The sequence below is a fragment of the Aedes aegypti genome, chromosome 3 (assembly GCF_002204515.2).
Source record: "Aedes aegypti strain LVP_AGWG chromosome 3, AaegL5.0 Primary Assembly, whole genome shotgun sequence".
Lineage (NCBI taxonomy): Eukaryota > Metazoa > Arthropoda > Insecta > Diptera > Culicidae > Aedes > Aedes aegypti.
Window position 1 is genome coordinate 204,888,685 of NC_035109.1, and position 18,232 is coordinate 204,906,916.

The window sequence follows — 18,232 nt, forward strand, 5'->3', positions numbered from 1 at the left end:
GCAGAAGAGGAACCAAAGTAGACATTGTGGAGAAATGCCTTCTGAAGGGGTATCTGATACGGATCTCTTTCTCGGTAACGAACGCCAACGGCAAACGTAACGTGCCACTTGGGTAGATTCCTCTATCTGCCATGTCACAGCTGAGTGACCCCCTGGTTCTCATTCCTCTTCCCGATATCGGTTTCAGCCCAGCAACCTGATTGCTTATTATGTACAGGTTTTTAAAAGAAATCGATATGTTTAATTTTGTCATATGATATATCTCCACAGTTATAATGCGGATGGTTCTAAAAATGAGTGGAAGTGTTCGGCCCTCTTCTATGACATAACCTGGAATCCTTCTCTGTGATTAGTTCGCTGGGAAGCGAACAGACACACGTATGGCCATATGTTTTAAAGGTCGTTCCTCGAGGTGACCTATATAAAATTCATGACATTATTGTTTCGATGGAAAGGGATCATTGAACCAGCCCGACCGACACGTTGCCAGCAAAGGCTTCTTGGAAGAGCAGTAGTGCGATGGGTTTGCTGCATTGGCATCGCTGCTGGTTAAGGTGCAACGATGGAATCCCCGTCCGTTGCCCAATTCCTCGAGCGACATGCATAATTGATTCGTACGAGTGTGGCTTGGAAATCAATTTGATATATTTGTTTTTGCCGTAGCTTCGTCAACATGCAGTTGAAAATTAGAGCATCGATTTGTCGAACTGCGGTCGGTGCGGTGCTGGTGTTAGGTTTTGCTGTTCTTAGTTTATGAAAAACTCTCATTGTTTATCCAATATGTAATTCCTCAAACTCATTCTCAGAACGAAAACCTGATAATAATACCTTATTGGCCGAATAGCCCAGGAAACTTTTAACCCAAAGATATCCGATTTTGATTCTTGGCGTAAACGCAGCACAGTAGGCCTTTTGGTAACATGTGTCGCATCTCGATATGCAACAGCCATAAATAACGTCGAACATAAAAAAAGGATTGTTAATGGCATCACAGCAGGCCATGCGAGTGGCTGACTGCGTTTTTTAATTTTCTGTCGCGTTTTAGCTCGGTTTACTTTGTTTCAGATTCGGTCGGTGAAATATTGAAACGGCTTTGGGAATCGCTGATGGCGGGTGTTTTATTAGAAACCTTAAGACTGAATGCAAGTAAAAGTTTGCTGTTAAGTTTGTCGTAATGTTTTGTGTTCAATTAGTTTTAAAGCTTACGTGTTTTGACAATGAATTAGTTTATCAATTTCAGGGTTGCCAGCAGGTTTCTTATTGAAGATGTGGTCACTAGTTGAATGTAAGTCTGAAGTTTTTGATGCTATTGTAGATAGCTATAGTCCAGGAGTTATAAGGTATAGCTCTATTGAAGATCTAGTGGCCCATATCAGAATAGCTGGAGGGACATGTCCATTCAAATGTCACTTTCACCCAATGTGGTATAAAGGAGGTGAGGAGGAAGTCGTTGTGTGCTTGTATTAGTACAGTGTAAAGCCAAAACAAACATTGAGGGGAAATGGATGACGTCATACGGTTTCAATGGAAGACTGTGAGTGACTTAAGAAGCCTCCATAGCGTGGTAAAAGTTGAAATCACACCGAAAAAAAACTACAGCTAGACGTAAAACTCGTTCAAATAAATTCCAGAATTAATATTTCTTGGAAATAAATTCGCGTAATAAACTACTTTTCCCTCCTCCTCGAATCATATTAAAGCACATTGACTTTCACCAACCAACAATGTGGGGCTTATTCAAATGTGTGCATTACCGTTATCCAATGGACAAACACACTTCCGAATCCAAAGATATTTCCTTTTTTTTTTTGAATTGACACGTATTTAGTTTATTAAGGTAACAATAAAGATCAGAACTATCTCACCAAATCCAAGACGATGTCGACCAATCAATTCGAAGCACTTCCTTCATCTTTTCACTTAGTTACCCTCGGTCATCGCTAAACCACATGCCCAAACGGTATAACTGTTCAAATTCTGTTACGGTCAACCCCCATTTTTCAACTTCTGAATAGAAATAATTTACCAAAGAAAACTCATGCATCGGATTCGGGTGGCTTAGTACAATCCAAATCACATGCCGCAATGGACTTATCCACGGTCTTCTTTTATCCTCGTTTTTCTTTTCTGCTCTAAATGCGGGCAATGTTTACATAAAATGACATCCGGACCAACATCCGGAAAACGAATGTTCACCGGATGAACACGAAGTGGATGAATGCATAACGAAATCGTTCATTTTTTGTAAACACGGCCCGCAGTAAAAGGTTTTCTTCCCGGTGGAAGAAGCAGCGTGACGTCATTGTAAATTAGTTCATCGCAATATTGGAGCTTGAACACTAAAAACATAACATATTGACCATCTTCATACGGAACACGCTGTCATCACTCAACAATGCAGCACCTTTCTTCTAAATGTGTGTCAAGTGTCAAATCACCATCAGCCAGTTTGGTGTTTCATCAGCCGAATCGAAAACAACGTGGAACAAGAAAAACGTGACAGCGACTTCAAACCCGCAGCCGCTCGCGCGCACAGCCTGCTGCGATCCTATGACAATTCACCACAAGAAATCATGAAAAAACGCATCTACCTGCCAAACTACAACTGAATTTAACAGCAAAAGGATCAGCAAAATATCTAGCTTTTTTAAAGCAGCATCTTTGGGTGCCACTGACATCAAACGTCACTTTTGCTGAGATGTTAGCTAATGAACTTTAACCGAGATTTGTACAGCTGATATCGGTATTTTTGATTTAAGTGTGTGTATCCGCTTATAAACAAAAAATAAACAAAAAAAAAAGTTTTAGGATTCGCTTGGATTTGGATTGGGATTTGAAATGCACTAGATGCGAAGGATCTTCAGCAAACCCTTGACCCGTCGAAACGTCGAATAGTACATAAAATCAAATGATTCTAATCACCGATAAGCAGTAATGCAGTGAAAGTTTGTATCCACACCAACCTCAATGGGCTGTTAAAGCTCGTAAAGCACTATGCGTCTGCTTCATGTCTGCTAGCCCCTGCTGTCATGTAGACGACCAATTCAACGCCATTCCAACGAGGAATTATTGGCTAAGGCTGCCTCATAACTGATATCGCAGTTGTTTGCATGCAGAAGCACACTGACACTGGCTCGCTTTCATAACGTTTAGCAATCGACGGTGGTTATTAGTTAGTAGGTAAGGTAGCTCTAGCCAAGTCGGACCCCGCACACGGCAACACTATGGGCAGTTTTCGTATTGTCCGGCGGCCAAAATATGGTTGCTGTCTTCAGTCATATTTATGACTTTAGTGATACACATTTAATGTTCAAGAAGCCCTAAATAAAAAAGTGCAGATGTGTGTGACAATTTTGGTTACATCAAAAACTACCATCGTATGCAAATTTCATCCTTGGAAAACGTGGGACGAAAAAGTATGGGATGTATTAAGTATCGATAAAAAAATAAACATATTTTTTGCAGTGTAGTCCTTCCATGAAACCGCACGAAAGTACGAATTTTAATAGCATTTCGTTTTTCTGGGATAGATTTTTAAAATAAAATAGTATATTTTATTCAACAAATACCATGTGCCTCCTTTGATTTTTTATTTCCCTTGCCAATTTCGACTTTGACACACCAAAGTAACAATTGCAATGCAATTAGGTCAGTAAATCAAACGGTCATTAAAATAAACGCAAAACAAACAACAAAGTAAGCGCTCTCACAATCCATTGTCCCAATTTTCGGTGATAGGGACACAACCTCAAGGCAACATTGTCGTGAACTTTTCAACTTGTGAATTATCATTTGTTGCTACACGAAAACAAATTTGTTTTATGGTTAATAATCGATATGGTAGTAAAGTTTACATATCGTAATAAAAATATATAATAATGGAATAGCTAATAAGAAAACCCTATCAGAATAAGCTTTTTTTTCGCCTCCACGATCGCCCATAGTGGGCAAACCTGGCGCAACGGGGCTGACATCAAGTGCAATTGGGGTGTAACTCTATCCTTCAACCACACACTGCACGGGGTTAACTGCCACACATTGCGTTTTTTTTTTTTTGCTGCAAGAAATTCTTTGAACATACAGAATCCGACCGGTCGGAGTGTGGTGTTGAACATATCTACTGGGTTAGAAGTTCATTTCATGATGATCGGCTAGCTCCAGTATCATATTTCCTGCTCCACTTTGGCTGGATATGTGATTCATAGTTTTGACTGGATCGCTGCTCGTTGGTGGAATTGGCTGTTTGCTGAGTGCATGGGGCAGATTGAAGCTGTGAATAACTTCCACTGCAACAGTCAAGGGGGAAATGTATGATTTCATGCGAGCGATATGACTCTTCCCCTCCGCGAGCACAAACAGCGAATGCGAGTTGGTTTGATTAAATTTATTAAAGGTTGTTTGATATTTCCCCGCAAAAAAAGTATGTACATATATACCGTCAAGCTACCATTCACCGTGCATTTAAGAAAAAAAATCACTTCGAAATATTATATAACTTTTCTAAATAATTTTAAGCCTACTAGAATATCACTACGTAGCGTGCAATTATACCGTTTTGTCTCAAATTCCGAACAGACTCATATTCCGAACACTCCGTTTTTGTATGGCAACTGGGTTGAAATATTTCGCTGAAATATGTCGTGATATTACCAGGAAATGGCAGTCAATTGCAATTCAATTTTAACGTCTCCAATATATTTTATACCTCAGGAGTAGTGATGATTCTCTAGTTCGAGACCACTAGAACTAGCTCAGATAAATTTGTTTGCAAAATCATTCATTTGAATACGATTTACTCGTGCTGTTTGGAATTTGAATCAAGGTGTTTGGAATATGAGACAGAATGAACACAGTGTTCGGCATTTGAATCAAAATGTTGTTGCATACTTTTATGTAAAAACAATACTAAACAAGTTTGAATAAACATTTTTATCGACACACCCAACAGCTAACGGTTAGGCTTCGTGAAGAAATTACAATTTTCACAAATATCAGCTAATTTATGCCTATCAGATGCATTTGAAGTCACAGTTGACCTTAAGTGCTCGGAATATGAGCCAAAACGGTATCATAACTCAGGGAAAAATCTAAAACTAGTGATGCATAACAAAAAATTACTCAAAAATTATGTTTGGAAATGTCATGTTAAGGTCGCCTCGTACCGTTCTATGCCACCATTTACCGTGCACTCTAGTGCACCATTCACCGTGCGTATAGTTTTCGTCATGATTTAATTTTGTATCTTGAAGAAACGCTGTTGATGGAGCAACTATGTTGCTAATAGTGTGCGCACTCATTTAAAAAAGTTTTCAAATCTTCATTTGCAATTAAAATCACAATAAGTTTAAAAATTGGATAAATAATTATTTTTTTATAAAAATCGTTATAGGGAGTTTGACTGTGTTGTCCAAACCATTCCATAATCACTCAAAAACTAAATATGAAGATGTTTAATCACAACAAAACAATAAATCAAATATTACCGAATAAGTTCATGCCTTTTACACTAATGCACGGTAATAGGAACCATATATAGTGAAAAGGGTTCATTCACCGTGCATTTGGGTTTCGACTAAAACACAATAAAAAATTCTAATTTGCATAATATCTCATTGCTCGTACGATGAAATACATCTTACTTATGGTATCCACAGTGAAAACTTTTTGAAAATTAGAAAAATTTTATACTCTAACGTTAAAATGAAAAATGTGAATTTTTAACGTTTCTACTAAGAGTGTTGAAACATCTCATTATCAAACAGAATTCACATGATTTTGACTACATAAACAAAAACTACTTAGTTTCATCAGTTTAATCGTATTTTGCTGGCAAAAGAATAATTTGTGAAAGTTGTATGAATATTCTGTAGCAATTTGTATATGTGCACGGTGAATGGAGACCGCACGGTGACTGGTGACTTAACGGTACACCACGAATGCATCGTTTGAACCGATTGCATATTGTGGTTATTGGTTTTCTGAAAATTCAACCGAGATTTCGCTGCTACTCCTTACGCCTTTTCACATATTGAGTTATGACATAGGTGTATTTCAGGAACAAATCTATTAAAAGGAGTTATATCAACAGCTGACTGAACTGCTAAATTTTCACTCAAGTTTATAAAAATCAAAAGCAATGATTCTAAAAGTTAAGACTTAAGATTTTCTAGTTTTTTTTTCTTTAAAATATCGTTTAATCCTTTGGCAATGGGTCATTCTATCGCTCTCTTTTCCTAGAAGTTCTCGGATTTCAAGTTAACTCCCTTATATAAGGAAGATAGATAGGCAATTTCTGAAAGAAAATTTCCGCTATTTTCCACCACCAGCACAACCACGATGATATTGTGTACGACAAGCGAAGTTATTTTACTAGTGTTGTACTACAACTGCAAGGCCACTAAAATGTGAGAAATAGGAGTTGCATAATTTCGATTCGAAAAAAATAGCTTACTGGGTTCGATTCCCGGTCGGTCCAGGATCTTTTCGTAATGGAAATGTCCTTGACTTCCCTGGGCATAGAGTATTATCATACCTGCCACACGACATACGAATGCGAAAATGGCAAACTTTGACAATGAAAGCTCTCAGATAATAACTGTGAAAGTTCTCATAGAACACTACGCTGAGAAGCAGGCTCTGTCCCAGTGAGGACGTAATATCAAGAAGAAGAAGGATGCTAAAGCTGTACTTTCAGTTTGGTTTTCTCAGCATAGGTTTATTAAAACGTGTAGTGTTGAAAAGAAACGACAATAATATTCACAACTAGATAAATATTAATGTATTTTATCCTTTTGGTAATTTGGTCTCTTCATGAAAATTATGATCTATTTATTCTATTTCTTCTATAATGTGTTTCTTTATTTTCGATTGTTTTTAATATTTTTTGAATCTGAAAAATATTTCATTGTTTGCTCTAAAATTCAGTGATTTTTGTCATATGTCACGTTCATTTGGGGAATTCCAAGATTCCCGAGACGACAGCTTTTAGTGGATCTTATATCCCAAGAAACGGGAAATCCCAAAATTTCTCAAATCCCATGGTTTTTTTCCCGGCCTTTAACATAAACCGGCCCCGGGCTGAAAATCTCTCAAATAAAGATAATAATAATAATTTGTCCCGGGATGGACACTCTAAGCGTGACCACTAAAATGTTGGAAATATGAATTGCATCATATCGATTCGAAAAATAATAATTAATATTAGACATCAAAACATAGTTGGACCTATTGGGGTAATATTCACCCCTAGGGCAAATGACTTTTTAGGATTTCTACGAATAATTAGGAAAAAATATTCATTTTTCTTGTCTAATTTTGGGTATCTAATCGATCCCTGATAAAAAAATGTTCCAATTTACAATAATCAAAAAAGACACCGTGGGTCGTTTTTCCTCAAGGGTGAATTTAACCCCAGATTCCCTTGAATTTAGACTATTTTCGTGGAAATTACTGTTATTTTGGGTTTGATAGTCCTAGATTTTAATCGAAGGGATAATATCTTCAATTTGTGAATTTATGAAAGATGTTGTAATTCTCAAAGATGCATAATTTTCAAACACTTTAGGGTAAAAGCACCGGTTTTGACTATCGCTTCAATTGTGGTGGATTATACACCGTTTCACACACAAAATTGACATGAAATAGTTCAGTAGAGCACATTCACATGAGAAAGCCATATTCACTTATTTGTCCAAATTGGTCTAAAAATTAAAAGAAAATTTTAATTTTCATTATAGCTTTACATTCTTTACACCTATTTTGGACACTCTCATAACAAATTGATGTACAGTCGAAGCTCGTTATAACGACAACTTTTATTGCGACAAAAGCTCCCTATAGCGACATTTTTCGGCCCCTTGAAAAATATTTTGATGTTATAACTGTTCTCTATAGTGACATTTCTTTATTACGATGGTCCCTTGCGATGTCGTTATAACAAGCTTCGACTGTAATTGACTAATTTAGGAATTGAAGTTAACCATGTGTCTGAAACTGGATCTGGTGGCCTATATTAACCAACGCGATTTTCAATGCAAAATTAAATTTTATGCTCAGTGCCGATATTTTTCATACATTCGCTAAGTATGCTGTTTCGCTCAAGAAAAGTAAAGAAATTCCTTGACTGAATGGGTCAAGAAATTTTCTACAGAGAACCCCCTTTGAAATGACATTTCTTCTGAACTTCGTACTGCGATCAGAAAATGTGATGTTCTGGACCATTTCTGGGAAGAAATTTTCCACGCATCAAGATAGGCGATTCCTTTTCTTGTCAGTAGCAATCCAGCCTATAATATGGATTGAAAGCTTTAATTTGGTGTATTTGCAGTACCATCGTTGTGGGTGACATTGGGCCTAGGGGGTAACATTATGCCAAAGCGTAATTTGAAATATCTAATATTAGGAAAATTAATATAAAATTTTAGTGTACTATTCCTTGCAGTTATCTAGAGCTACCATAAAAAAATAGATTCCTGAATAGCAAAAGGTGAAAACTCATCACAGCAACCATTGTATATGCACTCAACTTTCAAATGCAGCATTTCAAGACGGGGTTGGTGGTCATCGGTTCAATCCCAGGCCCGTCCCTTTCTTTGTACTTTGTAGTTGTATCTTTCACTTGCTTCTATCTACCACTCCTAATATTTCACAGTTGATGTATCTATCACAGTTCATAGTATTTGTTAGAACCTGAGGCGGACAGAAATATACTATTTCCTTACGCTTCCATTCGTTCATCATTTTTTTTTTATTTCTGGGGGAATTTTTAGGGAATTCCTCCAGCAGTTTAGTTTTTGGCATTCATACATATTTCTACCTGGAGTCCTTTTTGGAATTCCTCAATAATATCTTAACCCTTTCTGATAAACTTATTTCAAACGCTCTATTGTAATTTTCCCTGGTTGTCAATGGATGTTTCTTCAGTAATTCATCCTGGAACTTTTCCAGGAAGTTCACCTTCTTTCGAAAAAGCTCCTGTTTTTTTTTCTGGGCGTCTTCCACAATTTAAGTTAGCCCAGCATTTCCTCTTGAGTTCCTGCTGTAATTCGTTTACAATTTCCTACTGGAATTTCTGCAGGTGTCCTAATGGGATTTTTTTCAGAAATACTTCCAGGAACTCTTTCCTTGGAACTCTTTTCTACCAGAACAGTCTTCGAAATGTGTCTAGAAGCTCGTTTTGAAATATAAATTTTAGTTTTCATATTTCAATGTGTTATACTAATCATTGATTACTACTCTTGAATCCCTTTAAGCAGTGATGCATTTTGAACTGAAAGCGAGCTTAAAGGGAACAGATCCCGAGCCACAGTATACACAAGGTAGGCTATTCCCACGTGTAAACAACGATTTTCCATCAAAACATGTGTCGTCATTCCTATCGTCAAACATGAGGCCTTGAGGATAATAAAGGAGAGCAGGTCTTTCTTTTCTTTTGCACTCGTTCGAGTTTGCGATAGGAATGACGTCACTGCCAAATGTCTTTTTTCGGAGTATAATACCTTGCTTCTTTTTACCGTGATCCCGAGCCAAATTTGCACGAGAACGCAGTAGTCAATGAACCTGCGATGAAGAGCCTACCGTTGCTCAAGAACGGTCCGTTTAGTTGGCAATTATGATCAGAGCTCTCGCTTGGGAAATAAAGGAACAAATCACCGTAAACTTTCATGATGGGAAAAAGATAAAGTTCTTGACATTATGCATATCAAAGGCATAGCTTTGGTATAGATTTTTGTCGTAAATCAATCAATATTTATTGGGTTGATTTTTTGGCTCGCACGGGTTCATATTTTTGAACTGAGGTTTTTTTTTCATTTATTTTTCAATAAATAGAGCTGGTTCCTAATGTTGGCATTCAGACTGAGATATTTAAGTGATATTTAAAGCATGATGCAACAAACCTTGCTTAACATTCGCAATGGGCTAAAATATTTCAATATAATTTTAAATCTTAATTCCGTGATAACATGGAAACGGTTGAAGATAGTAAAAAAAAACAACTGGCTATTAAGGCTTGTTTCGTAAATCTGAAAAAAAAATCGTGAAAATAATGTATTTGAGCATTTCATCCTAACCTTTAAAGCTAAATTAAGGGCAATATTTCAATAATATTCCTTGTACCTGCTTCAAACTTTTTCAAAGACGTGTTTTCATTCAAATGAATCATTTCAAGTTATACAATTTTTAAATAGTTTGCATAGATAAGTCTTTTTAAAACAAAGTCAAGAAATCATCAAAATTAGAATGTTGGATATTGGATAGCAACTTGATAAAGAGGCGGAATTCGTCATTAGTATTTTAACAGTTTTTTTAGGGGCCCAGATAGCCGTAGCGGTAAACGCGCAGCTATTCAGCAAGACCAAGCTGAGGGTCGTGGGTTCGAATCCCACCGGTCGAGGATCTTTTCGGGTTGGAAATTTTCTCGACTTCCCAGGGCATAGAGTATCTTCGTACCTGCCACACGATATACGCATGCAAAAATGGTCATTGGCATAGTAAGCTCTCAGTTAATAAATGTGGAAGTGCTCATAAGAACACTAAGCTGAGAAGCAGGCTCTGTCCCAGTAGGGACGTAACGCCAGAAAGAAGAAGAAGAAGAATTTTAACAGTTTTTAGCTGGAAAGGTTCTATGTATTTTATCAAATTTAGAAATTTAAACTTAACCAATATCACATAATTACTTAAAATGGAACGCAAGGTATTAACCCCTCTACCGGCAGCTTCATTTTTTACCGCAAAATAAATATTCAAATCGTTATAACTTTTTTGTTTTTCAATATTTTTGCACCATTTTTTCACAAGTTCTCAAACAACTCTTCTAGTTTAGGGATCTGTGTCGATGTTAATCATTGGTAATCTGGTTTTAAAGATATTCCGATGTTCCTTGGGGGACCGACATTCTCCATATAAAATGTATTTGGCGGCCATTTTGTTTTTGATCAATTTATCAAAAAAATAAAATGTGGGCTTTATTATGCCAGGTAATAAGGAGCTACTCTGAAAAAATCATACAAATCAATTAAGAATTCTTGGAGATATCCGAAAATTACGATGTGATGTTTTATGAAGTTTTTAAGATCTTTATTTGGCCAGCATGGTTCCAGAAACCTAAATGTTCATCACTTAAAGACGGCTGCACCAAATTGCTTCATTTTTTCACAACATACTATCATTAATGTATTGTTCCGAAGAGTGAATTTCCGAATACGATTAAAATTCTGTAGCCCAAGAAATCAACGAGGGGTTCTGGTTACGGGTCGGTCCCCCCAGGAATTTTGGAATATCCTCAAAACCAGATGACCAATGATCAATATCGACGCAGATCCTAAAACTAGAAGAGTTTTTCGAGAACTTGTGAAAATATGGTGCAAAAATATTGAAAAACAAAAAAGTTATAACGATTTGAATATTTATTTTGTGGTAAAAAATGAAGCTGCCGGTAGAGGGGTTAACATTCAGGACATCTCATGCACGCCATTGGCTTCGAAAGCACACGGGGCAGTGCCGATACGTGTGAATAAACCACACGGCAAATCCACTGATGGAGCCCCACACTTCCACCGGTGGTTGCTGTTAAAACAAACTTTTCAGTTTATTTCATGTTGAATTAACCACTTCTCTTTTTATTCTTTTTTACAGGTTACCACAGCTTACCGTCTATGCCAAGATTTTGTGCCTCCTGATGGTGAGTTACATTCAAGTTTTTTTTTCTTCTGGTTTTTTGCACCAATCGTGCATTCCACGTAGAGATGTATTACTAAGCCACGCTCCGCTCGCCGACTCTACTGGATGGGTACATATATTGCAACTACTAAGTGGTTCCCTTCGTTTATGGCTACATCCCTGGACGATTGCCTTATGAGCCTTGGTTAATGCACGCCGCTGCTGTTGCAATCACGAAACGCAGCACACCCGGCTGAACGAGGTCATAAGAGGCTTTTATGATAGATATGAAATGAAAATATGTGGTTTCCATAATTTAATTTTAATTAAATTGTGGTAATTCCAGCACCTTCTTAACTGCTAAGTGGAAATGTCTATGATTGCTAGGGTTTTCCTGGGGAACCTTGAGGATTATGATCCTTTGTTTTGGATTTTGTATTTAGTGGATGAATCTGGATCCCTAGATTTGTATGGCATCGCATATGGTTTCAAGGCTTACGAGATCAGCAAACTTTCTATTAGTAAATGAATTACTGCACAATGGTTAGAATCGACAATTTAGTAGGAAACAAGTTTTGTGAAGTAATTTCCATATAACGTAAAACGCCCAAAGGTATGCAGCACCCTGTAAGGTTTACGTAATGCGTTCGATTTTGTGCGAAAAATATTTATGTATATTCTAAAAAAGATTAATTCATCCTTGTCGTTTAATCTGTGGCTCGGTAGCGGCATTGACCAAGGTTTTTTCCGCATTTCAAACTAATCGATGATAGGTAAAGTGCGCTCAGCTCTGCGGCTCGTTTTTGGCCAGAGTAGCTAGTAACCTACCGGCTGACGACGATGACGGGTCGGCATCGTAAAGTGAATCTGTTTTATTCACACCACAGCTCCGGTACGTGACTGAAGCTGCGCATCTGAAATGCCCGAGGAATGTGTCTCTCTCTCCATCCCGATAGCTTTATTAGCAAACACTAACCTGAACTATCGTCAGCCGGCAGCGGTGGGCTAAGTGCTGTTCAGGAATCACGTAGTTTTTTTTTTCGATTTCCAGAACCCCCGTTCCCCCTCGCGGTATTTTCTATTCATTTTTGTTGTAATTATTTGGGACCCTGATCTTCGACCAGACTCCCCTCCCACCATAAATGATCACGTGGTTTATGGACAGCCCCTTTGCGCTGTAGTAGATCGAAAGGTGTTGTTAGCCATAGGTACTAACAGTACAGTTGACGATTGGCTCACACGTATGTAGGCAATGTGTGCTCTTCATTGGTTACGACTGCATTTGCATATGCATGAGGGGTGCTTTCCCTCATCATCGCTGTTGGTGGCTGGTGGAGCATGCCACCTTCTGCTGCTGCCGTTTCAGGAATCAGGATGGAGAGAATAGCGATGGACGGCCTAGAGAACCATTACATCGCTATATGACACATTATCACATGATTTGTACTCCGTTACTGCCATAATTCGAATGCCTTGGCCGGGCGATTAAATCTATTATTCAGACTAGCGCCTCCTGTTGGAAGTGTTTGCATCAATAGGGTATCATCTTAAACGCCAAAACGGGAAATACAATAGTATCACGTGTGGGATTTTATTATGCTACTTTGTACACCTTGGAGGAGAGCAGTTATCACTGAATAACTCAATTACTCTTCATGACTAGATTGAGTCTAAACTCACAAGGATCAGAGTGTGTAAAATGATTAGTTATCGCATTTCAGAAAATCTCGAAAACTTATTCAAACAGACTCAAGTCAGAAAAGTAAACAAACACACTTTATCAATCCTACGTGTTTCGCAGACGAAATTCTACACGTTCCGCTCTTTCCCAACTCGATTTTTCACTTTTAAAACGTTTTATTTCATGATTTACAAAACGGCGTAAGTAAGATTCTCAACTTTCGCAACCTAACCATGACTTTCACCGCTTTGTTGAATGGAGAAACAAAAGGTGACTTAACCACGAATCAAACTGTTATAAGGTTTTGACTTTTTTAAAGTTTAATCAAAACAAAACACTACTTGAGTCAATTTTAAACAGGTACAAAAACGTCGTAACTAACTGAATGAAATGGCTTATCATTTTGCCATACAATTTTTGTGGGAAACGATAAAAACTACCTAGTATTTTAACGCGAGCTGATTGCATGCCAAATTTAAGCGATATACACTGCGAAACATAGTTAAAAAGGGAATTCATTTTAAAACCGTTTTAGAAGACAGGTTGTGATTCTTCTTAATTATTTTTCTCAAAACCATATGGAAATTACTTATGTAGATTTGATAAAATAATCGAGAAATGTTTTTCCCGGACAAACACTATAGAGCATTGATAAAGTTCCAAGTATTTTTTAATGTGATACAAAGACACAATCTATCTACTAAAGTAGAGTTACTTATTTCTCAGGAGCACATTAAGGGGGCAGGATCCGTCATCAATTTCGGAATTTTCAAAATCAGTTTTTTCGTTCAAAATCAAAAAAAAAATACTAGAAAATGTGTTCACTGTATTCAATTCTCCAACCGCAACACAGTGAACACATTTTCATCGAATAATTTTCAGTTTTGAACAGAAAAACTGCTTTTGAAGTTTCGATGATGACGATGATTACGATGACGGAGCGTTGATCGTTAAGGCTCAAGACTCCATCATTCAATCATCAGCAATCATCAAAAATGAAAAACCAGTTTTTACGTTCAAATTTTAAAAAATTCCCATGAAGATCTATCATTGCATTACACATAATAAGTTCAATGCAATGATAGATTTTCTTGAGCATTGCTTCAATTTTGAGCGAAAAAACTGGTTTTGAAAATTTGTAAAACGATGATGGTTATTTTCCTCTTAATGTACTGACGAGCCTCCAACCAAACCGTCTCTTAGCTCATCGGAATCCTAGTGTGCTGCGCTAGACGGAGGCTCACGAAAATTCTAAAAGCGCACGCTAGGTGATGTGCTCTCGGGGAGACTCGTCTCATGCGCTGCTCGGCGCTACGGCTCGCCATCGGTATCCAAGTTGTGAAACAACTGCTTAGTAACGAAGAGTCTCTACATCTATTTTCGCCTCATCATGCAGGTGTCTAAATGGCCTACATGATATGATCGAAGACTCACGATCCAAGAGCTACAATTTCGATTCTCGTTGAAAACTTTTGTAATCACTTCAATTATTGCGCTGAATTATATTGCAATTTTAGGGAAAATTTTCCGTTTTACGGTTCAACGAAAAGCTACCGCAGCAGTCACATCACTGATTTGCACTTGTAAATCATCAGCAGGCTTCAATGATACCTTGGATACCGTCTTGATGATTGTTGTTTGTTGCTATTTTTCATAGCATTTTCTCTTTCAAGCATACTATGATTGAATCGTTTGCTTCAATGATAGAATGATTTCGAAGTCTGCGGTAGAACTTTGATAGCTGCGGTAGAACTCTGCGTCTACCGTAAACCGGAAAATTTTCTTAATAAGCGTAATAAACAGCACATGTGACGGAGCGCATGAGACCGCAGTGAGACACATCGCAAGAAAAATGAGGCGCACCAAAAAAGGTCTCACAATGTATAGCGCGCCCGTGTGCTTGCAAGCAAAGAGGCTCCTGCACCTAAGGCTGCAGCACGTGCACAGTAACTCTATACTAAAGGACTGATTACAAAGCTATGACAATGCGATATGGACATTTATGGTAAGGGTGCACCTTAAAGTAACAAGAATTTGCATGGATGGGTCTTTTGGGTTTATAGGTTAATACAGGGCATGTCAGGGCGAATTAATCAAGAATCACGGTTTGGGTGATCATCACGCAATTCCCCCATGATTTAACTTCGGAAGGAAAGGTGCTTGTCTGTGTACCTGCGCATTTCATGGCCTAATGCCACCACTTGCTCTCTTCGTTACCTTTAAGTCCTGCCCGATTATGTGCAGAGGTTGGTCCAGACGACCTACAACCAGTTAATCGCAAACTACTTGTCTAGTGCCCTCTGTGAACCTTCTCTACTATAGTGGATAGTTGCATGACGAAGGAAGGTCTTCCGAAACCTATTATCCTAGCGATACCGGTAGGATCCGGTTCACCAAAACCCAACGACACTAAACCAGTGTTTCATCGCGTACTATTCAACTAATCTCAGATGATGGATCGAATCCTCTCTGTAGAAGTGTTCCCCACGATGGAACTTCTCCCGGCACCTATTCTTTCTTTTCCATTATACATTTTTCCGATAGACTGACTGGGCGATTATAGTGATTTTATATTATAGTGATTCCGGGTGTAGCATAGCGTCTTTTTTTGGACTCGAAGTCACGTTGGTCCTACGCTGATCGTTGGTTCACACTTTTTACCGATATCTTCAATAGGCTGATCATTTTGCTATTTTTTATGCATCTTGGAAAGTATTTGTTCTATTTATCTGTCCACGGCGTTTCATGTGACTTCTATAGGCACTTCTCTACGATGACATTCAATCTGGGAACTTTCAAAGAAGTACATCTTCGAATCTACAGGCAATACCGGAAACAGCTGAGTCTAGAAAGAAACTACATCAAGTGGATGTAACGCTTTATGTTTTCTAGTTTCTCACGTCAATGCATTGTAGACGAGCCGGTGCGTCTTCCTTTATCTCTCGGAGCTATCACACTTTGCTGCCACGAGTCCACTTTTACAGTCCGTTAATCTCCACTCGATATTGATTACTTTTAACTAATGCGACCTAGGCTGATAGTCTATACCTCAAAATTGACGATGATACGCTCACCAGAAGACGTCTATTGTTTCTCGGTCCAACGGCATTCGGCATCCTGCTATTACATTGAGCTTTGCAGTCTTATCATTGGCAAAATTGTGCCATAGAATTTTGGGCAACTGCAAGGAACATGGAGGTCTTTATTTCGTTTTTGGTAGGTGTCAATAGTCACCGTCGTCAACATCCCTTCCAAGATTTTTTTCAGGTATTTTCAAGACAACGTGCTTCACGAAACCAACAGTCTCATCTTCTTTGGGCAGTTTCTGTGGCATTTCTGTGAGACCTTATCTACGGTCTCAACACGTTTTCGGACTGCTTCCTACATACAAGGATTGTAGAAGCCAACTTATCCTACGAGGCCTGCTAACGGATGAGCACACATAGCATCGCATGCTTTTAGAAGTTGATATAGATGTTTTTATCTTATATTTTTTTTTCTAGAATTTTCGCACGGAACTATCTCATGGTTTGGCTGAGGGCTTGTTAATGCCCTTACGCCATTTCACCACCGCTTGCTTATTTTGCTATGGCTGCAATTTGTCTCTGCGCTTGACTTCACTGCTCTGCTCCTCATACTCTTCGGGAGGAATGATGCCGTGATCGGTTTTGCAATTCCGGTTGAGGGATGACTTCCGGTTCACAAGCGACCGACGACCAGAGCTGGGAATGGTAATGGTAGTTGGCTTGAATTTCGTGAAAATCACGTGGCTCTCCCAGTGCAGTAGTTCAAAAACGTGGATCTCATCAAGTACCCTTTGTTGGGTACATGAGTTTTCTAAATCATTAGTGTCATTGAAGGCTCTAAATGCGGGAAATAGAACATTTTTCTACAGTAATTTTAGGTTGCCCTTAGCAACGGGTTTTTTGCTATTTTCAAGGCTTTTTGCCTACAGCAGCGATGGGCGTGAATTTCACTGGCTTCGCTGACTGTGATTTGCTCTACTTGGCTACTGTAGAGTGAATTTCAAGATTTTTTCACAAATCTGCCGACGACCCAAAGTCGGCGGTTCGTCGTGATCGATACTACTCGGTGTAGTTCTCGACGATAAAGCTAGCCTAGTTCGATGGAGGGTTCCCCGATGGAGGGATATCTCCCGAAACCGGTAACGTTATGCGTTGTTCTTACTCCGTTGTTGGCCGGTAGAGTGTTGAAGTCGGTCCAGCGATTCCAGTTGGAGGATGGCTTCCGGCTTACTGGCGCTTCGAAGACTCAAGCCGGTGGTACGCTCGTTCTACTCAGAACAGCCCCAGACAGTTGATCTATCCTACTCCGACGAAGATTTCCCTGGCAGCGGAAGATCACCCGAACCGATGCTATTCGGGCAGATGCCGAGGTCGGTCCTGCGATTGTGGTGGAAGGAAGCTTCCGGTTCACAGGTGCCCCGACGATCATTTGCCGGTGCTACTACGCGATCTAGTCAGCTAGTTCCCGACGGTGGACATAGCCTCTCCGAAGCTGGCCGGGCAGATGCCGAGTTCGGTCTTGTGATTTCGGCGGAGGAAACTTCTGGAGAGGAAACTACAATTTGATTCCGCTTATCCAGCCCTCGATTGCGTCAATTGTTTCCATCGCCGACATCTTCACTTCTTCCAACATCTCACCCATCACCGTTAGTGACCCACCATCCGCAAAACCCACAATCTTCACCTTCCTGGGTAGCCACAGTGTGCAAACTCCATCGTACATCCCGTTCCAAACAGTTGGGCCAAGAACGGAACTTTGAACGACGCTCGCTGTCACTTGCATTGACTTCTGCGCTTCATTTGTTTCGTACACCAAGATTTTGCTCTGGAAATAGCTCTTCAGGATCTCGCACATATAGTCAGGAAA

The 18,232-nt window shown here is 38.9% G+C and overlaps 1 protein-coding gene across 2 annotated transcripts in view; it reads left to right on the forward strand.

The window, feature by feature from the left end:
• The window catches only part of LOC110679302, a 169,237-nt gene that overhangs the window by 33,061 nt on the left and 117,944 nt on the right, over positions 1 to 18,232 (forward strand). For both annotated transcript variants that reach the window (XM_021853619.1, XM_021853618.1), the window contains exon 2: positions 11,635 to 11,680. In XM_021853619.1, coding sequence (XP_021709311.1) covers positions 11,635 to 11,680 — 46 coding nt within the window. The remainder of the gene's footprint in view (positions 1 to 11,634; positions 11,681 to 18,232) is intronic.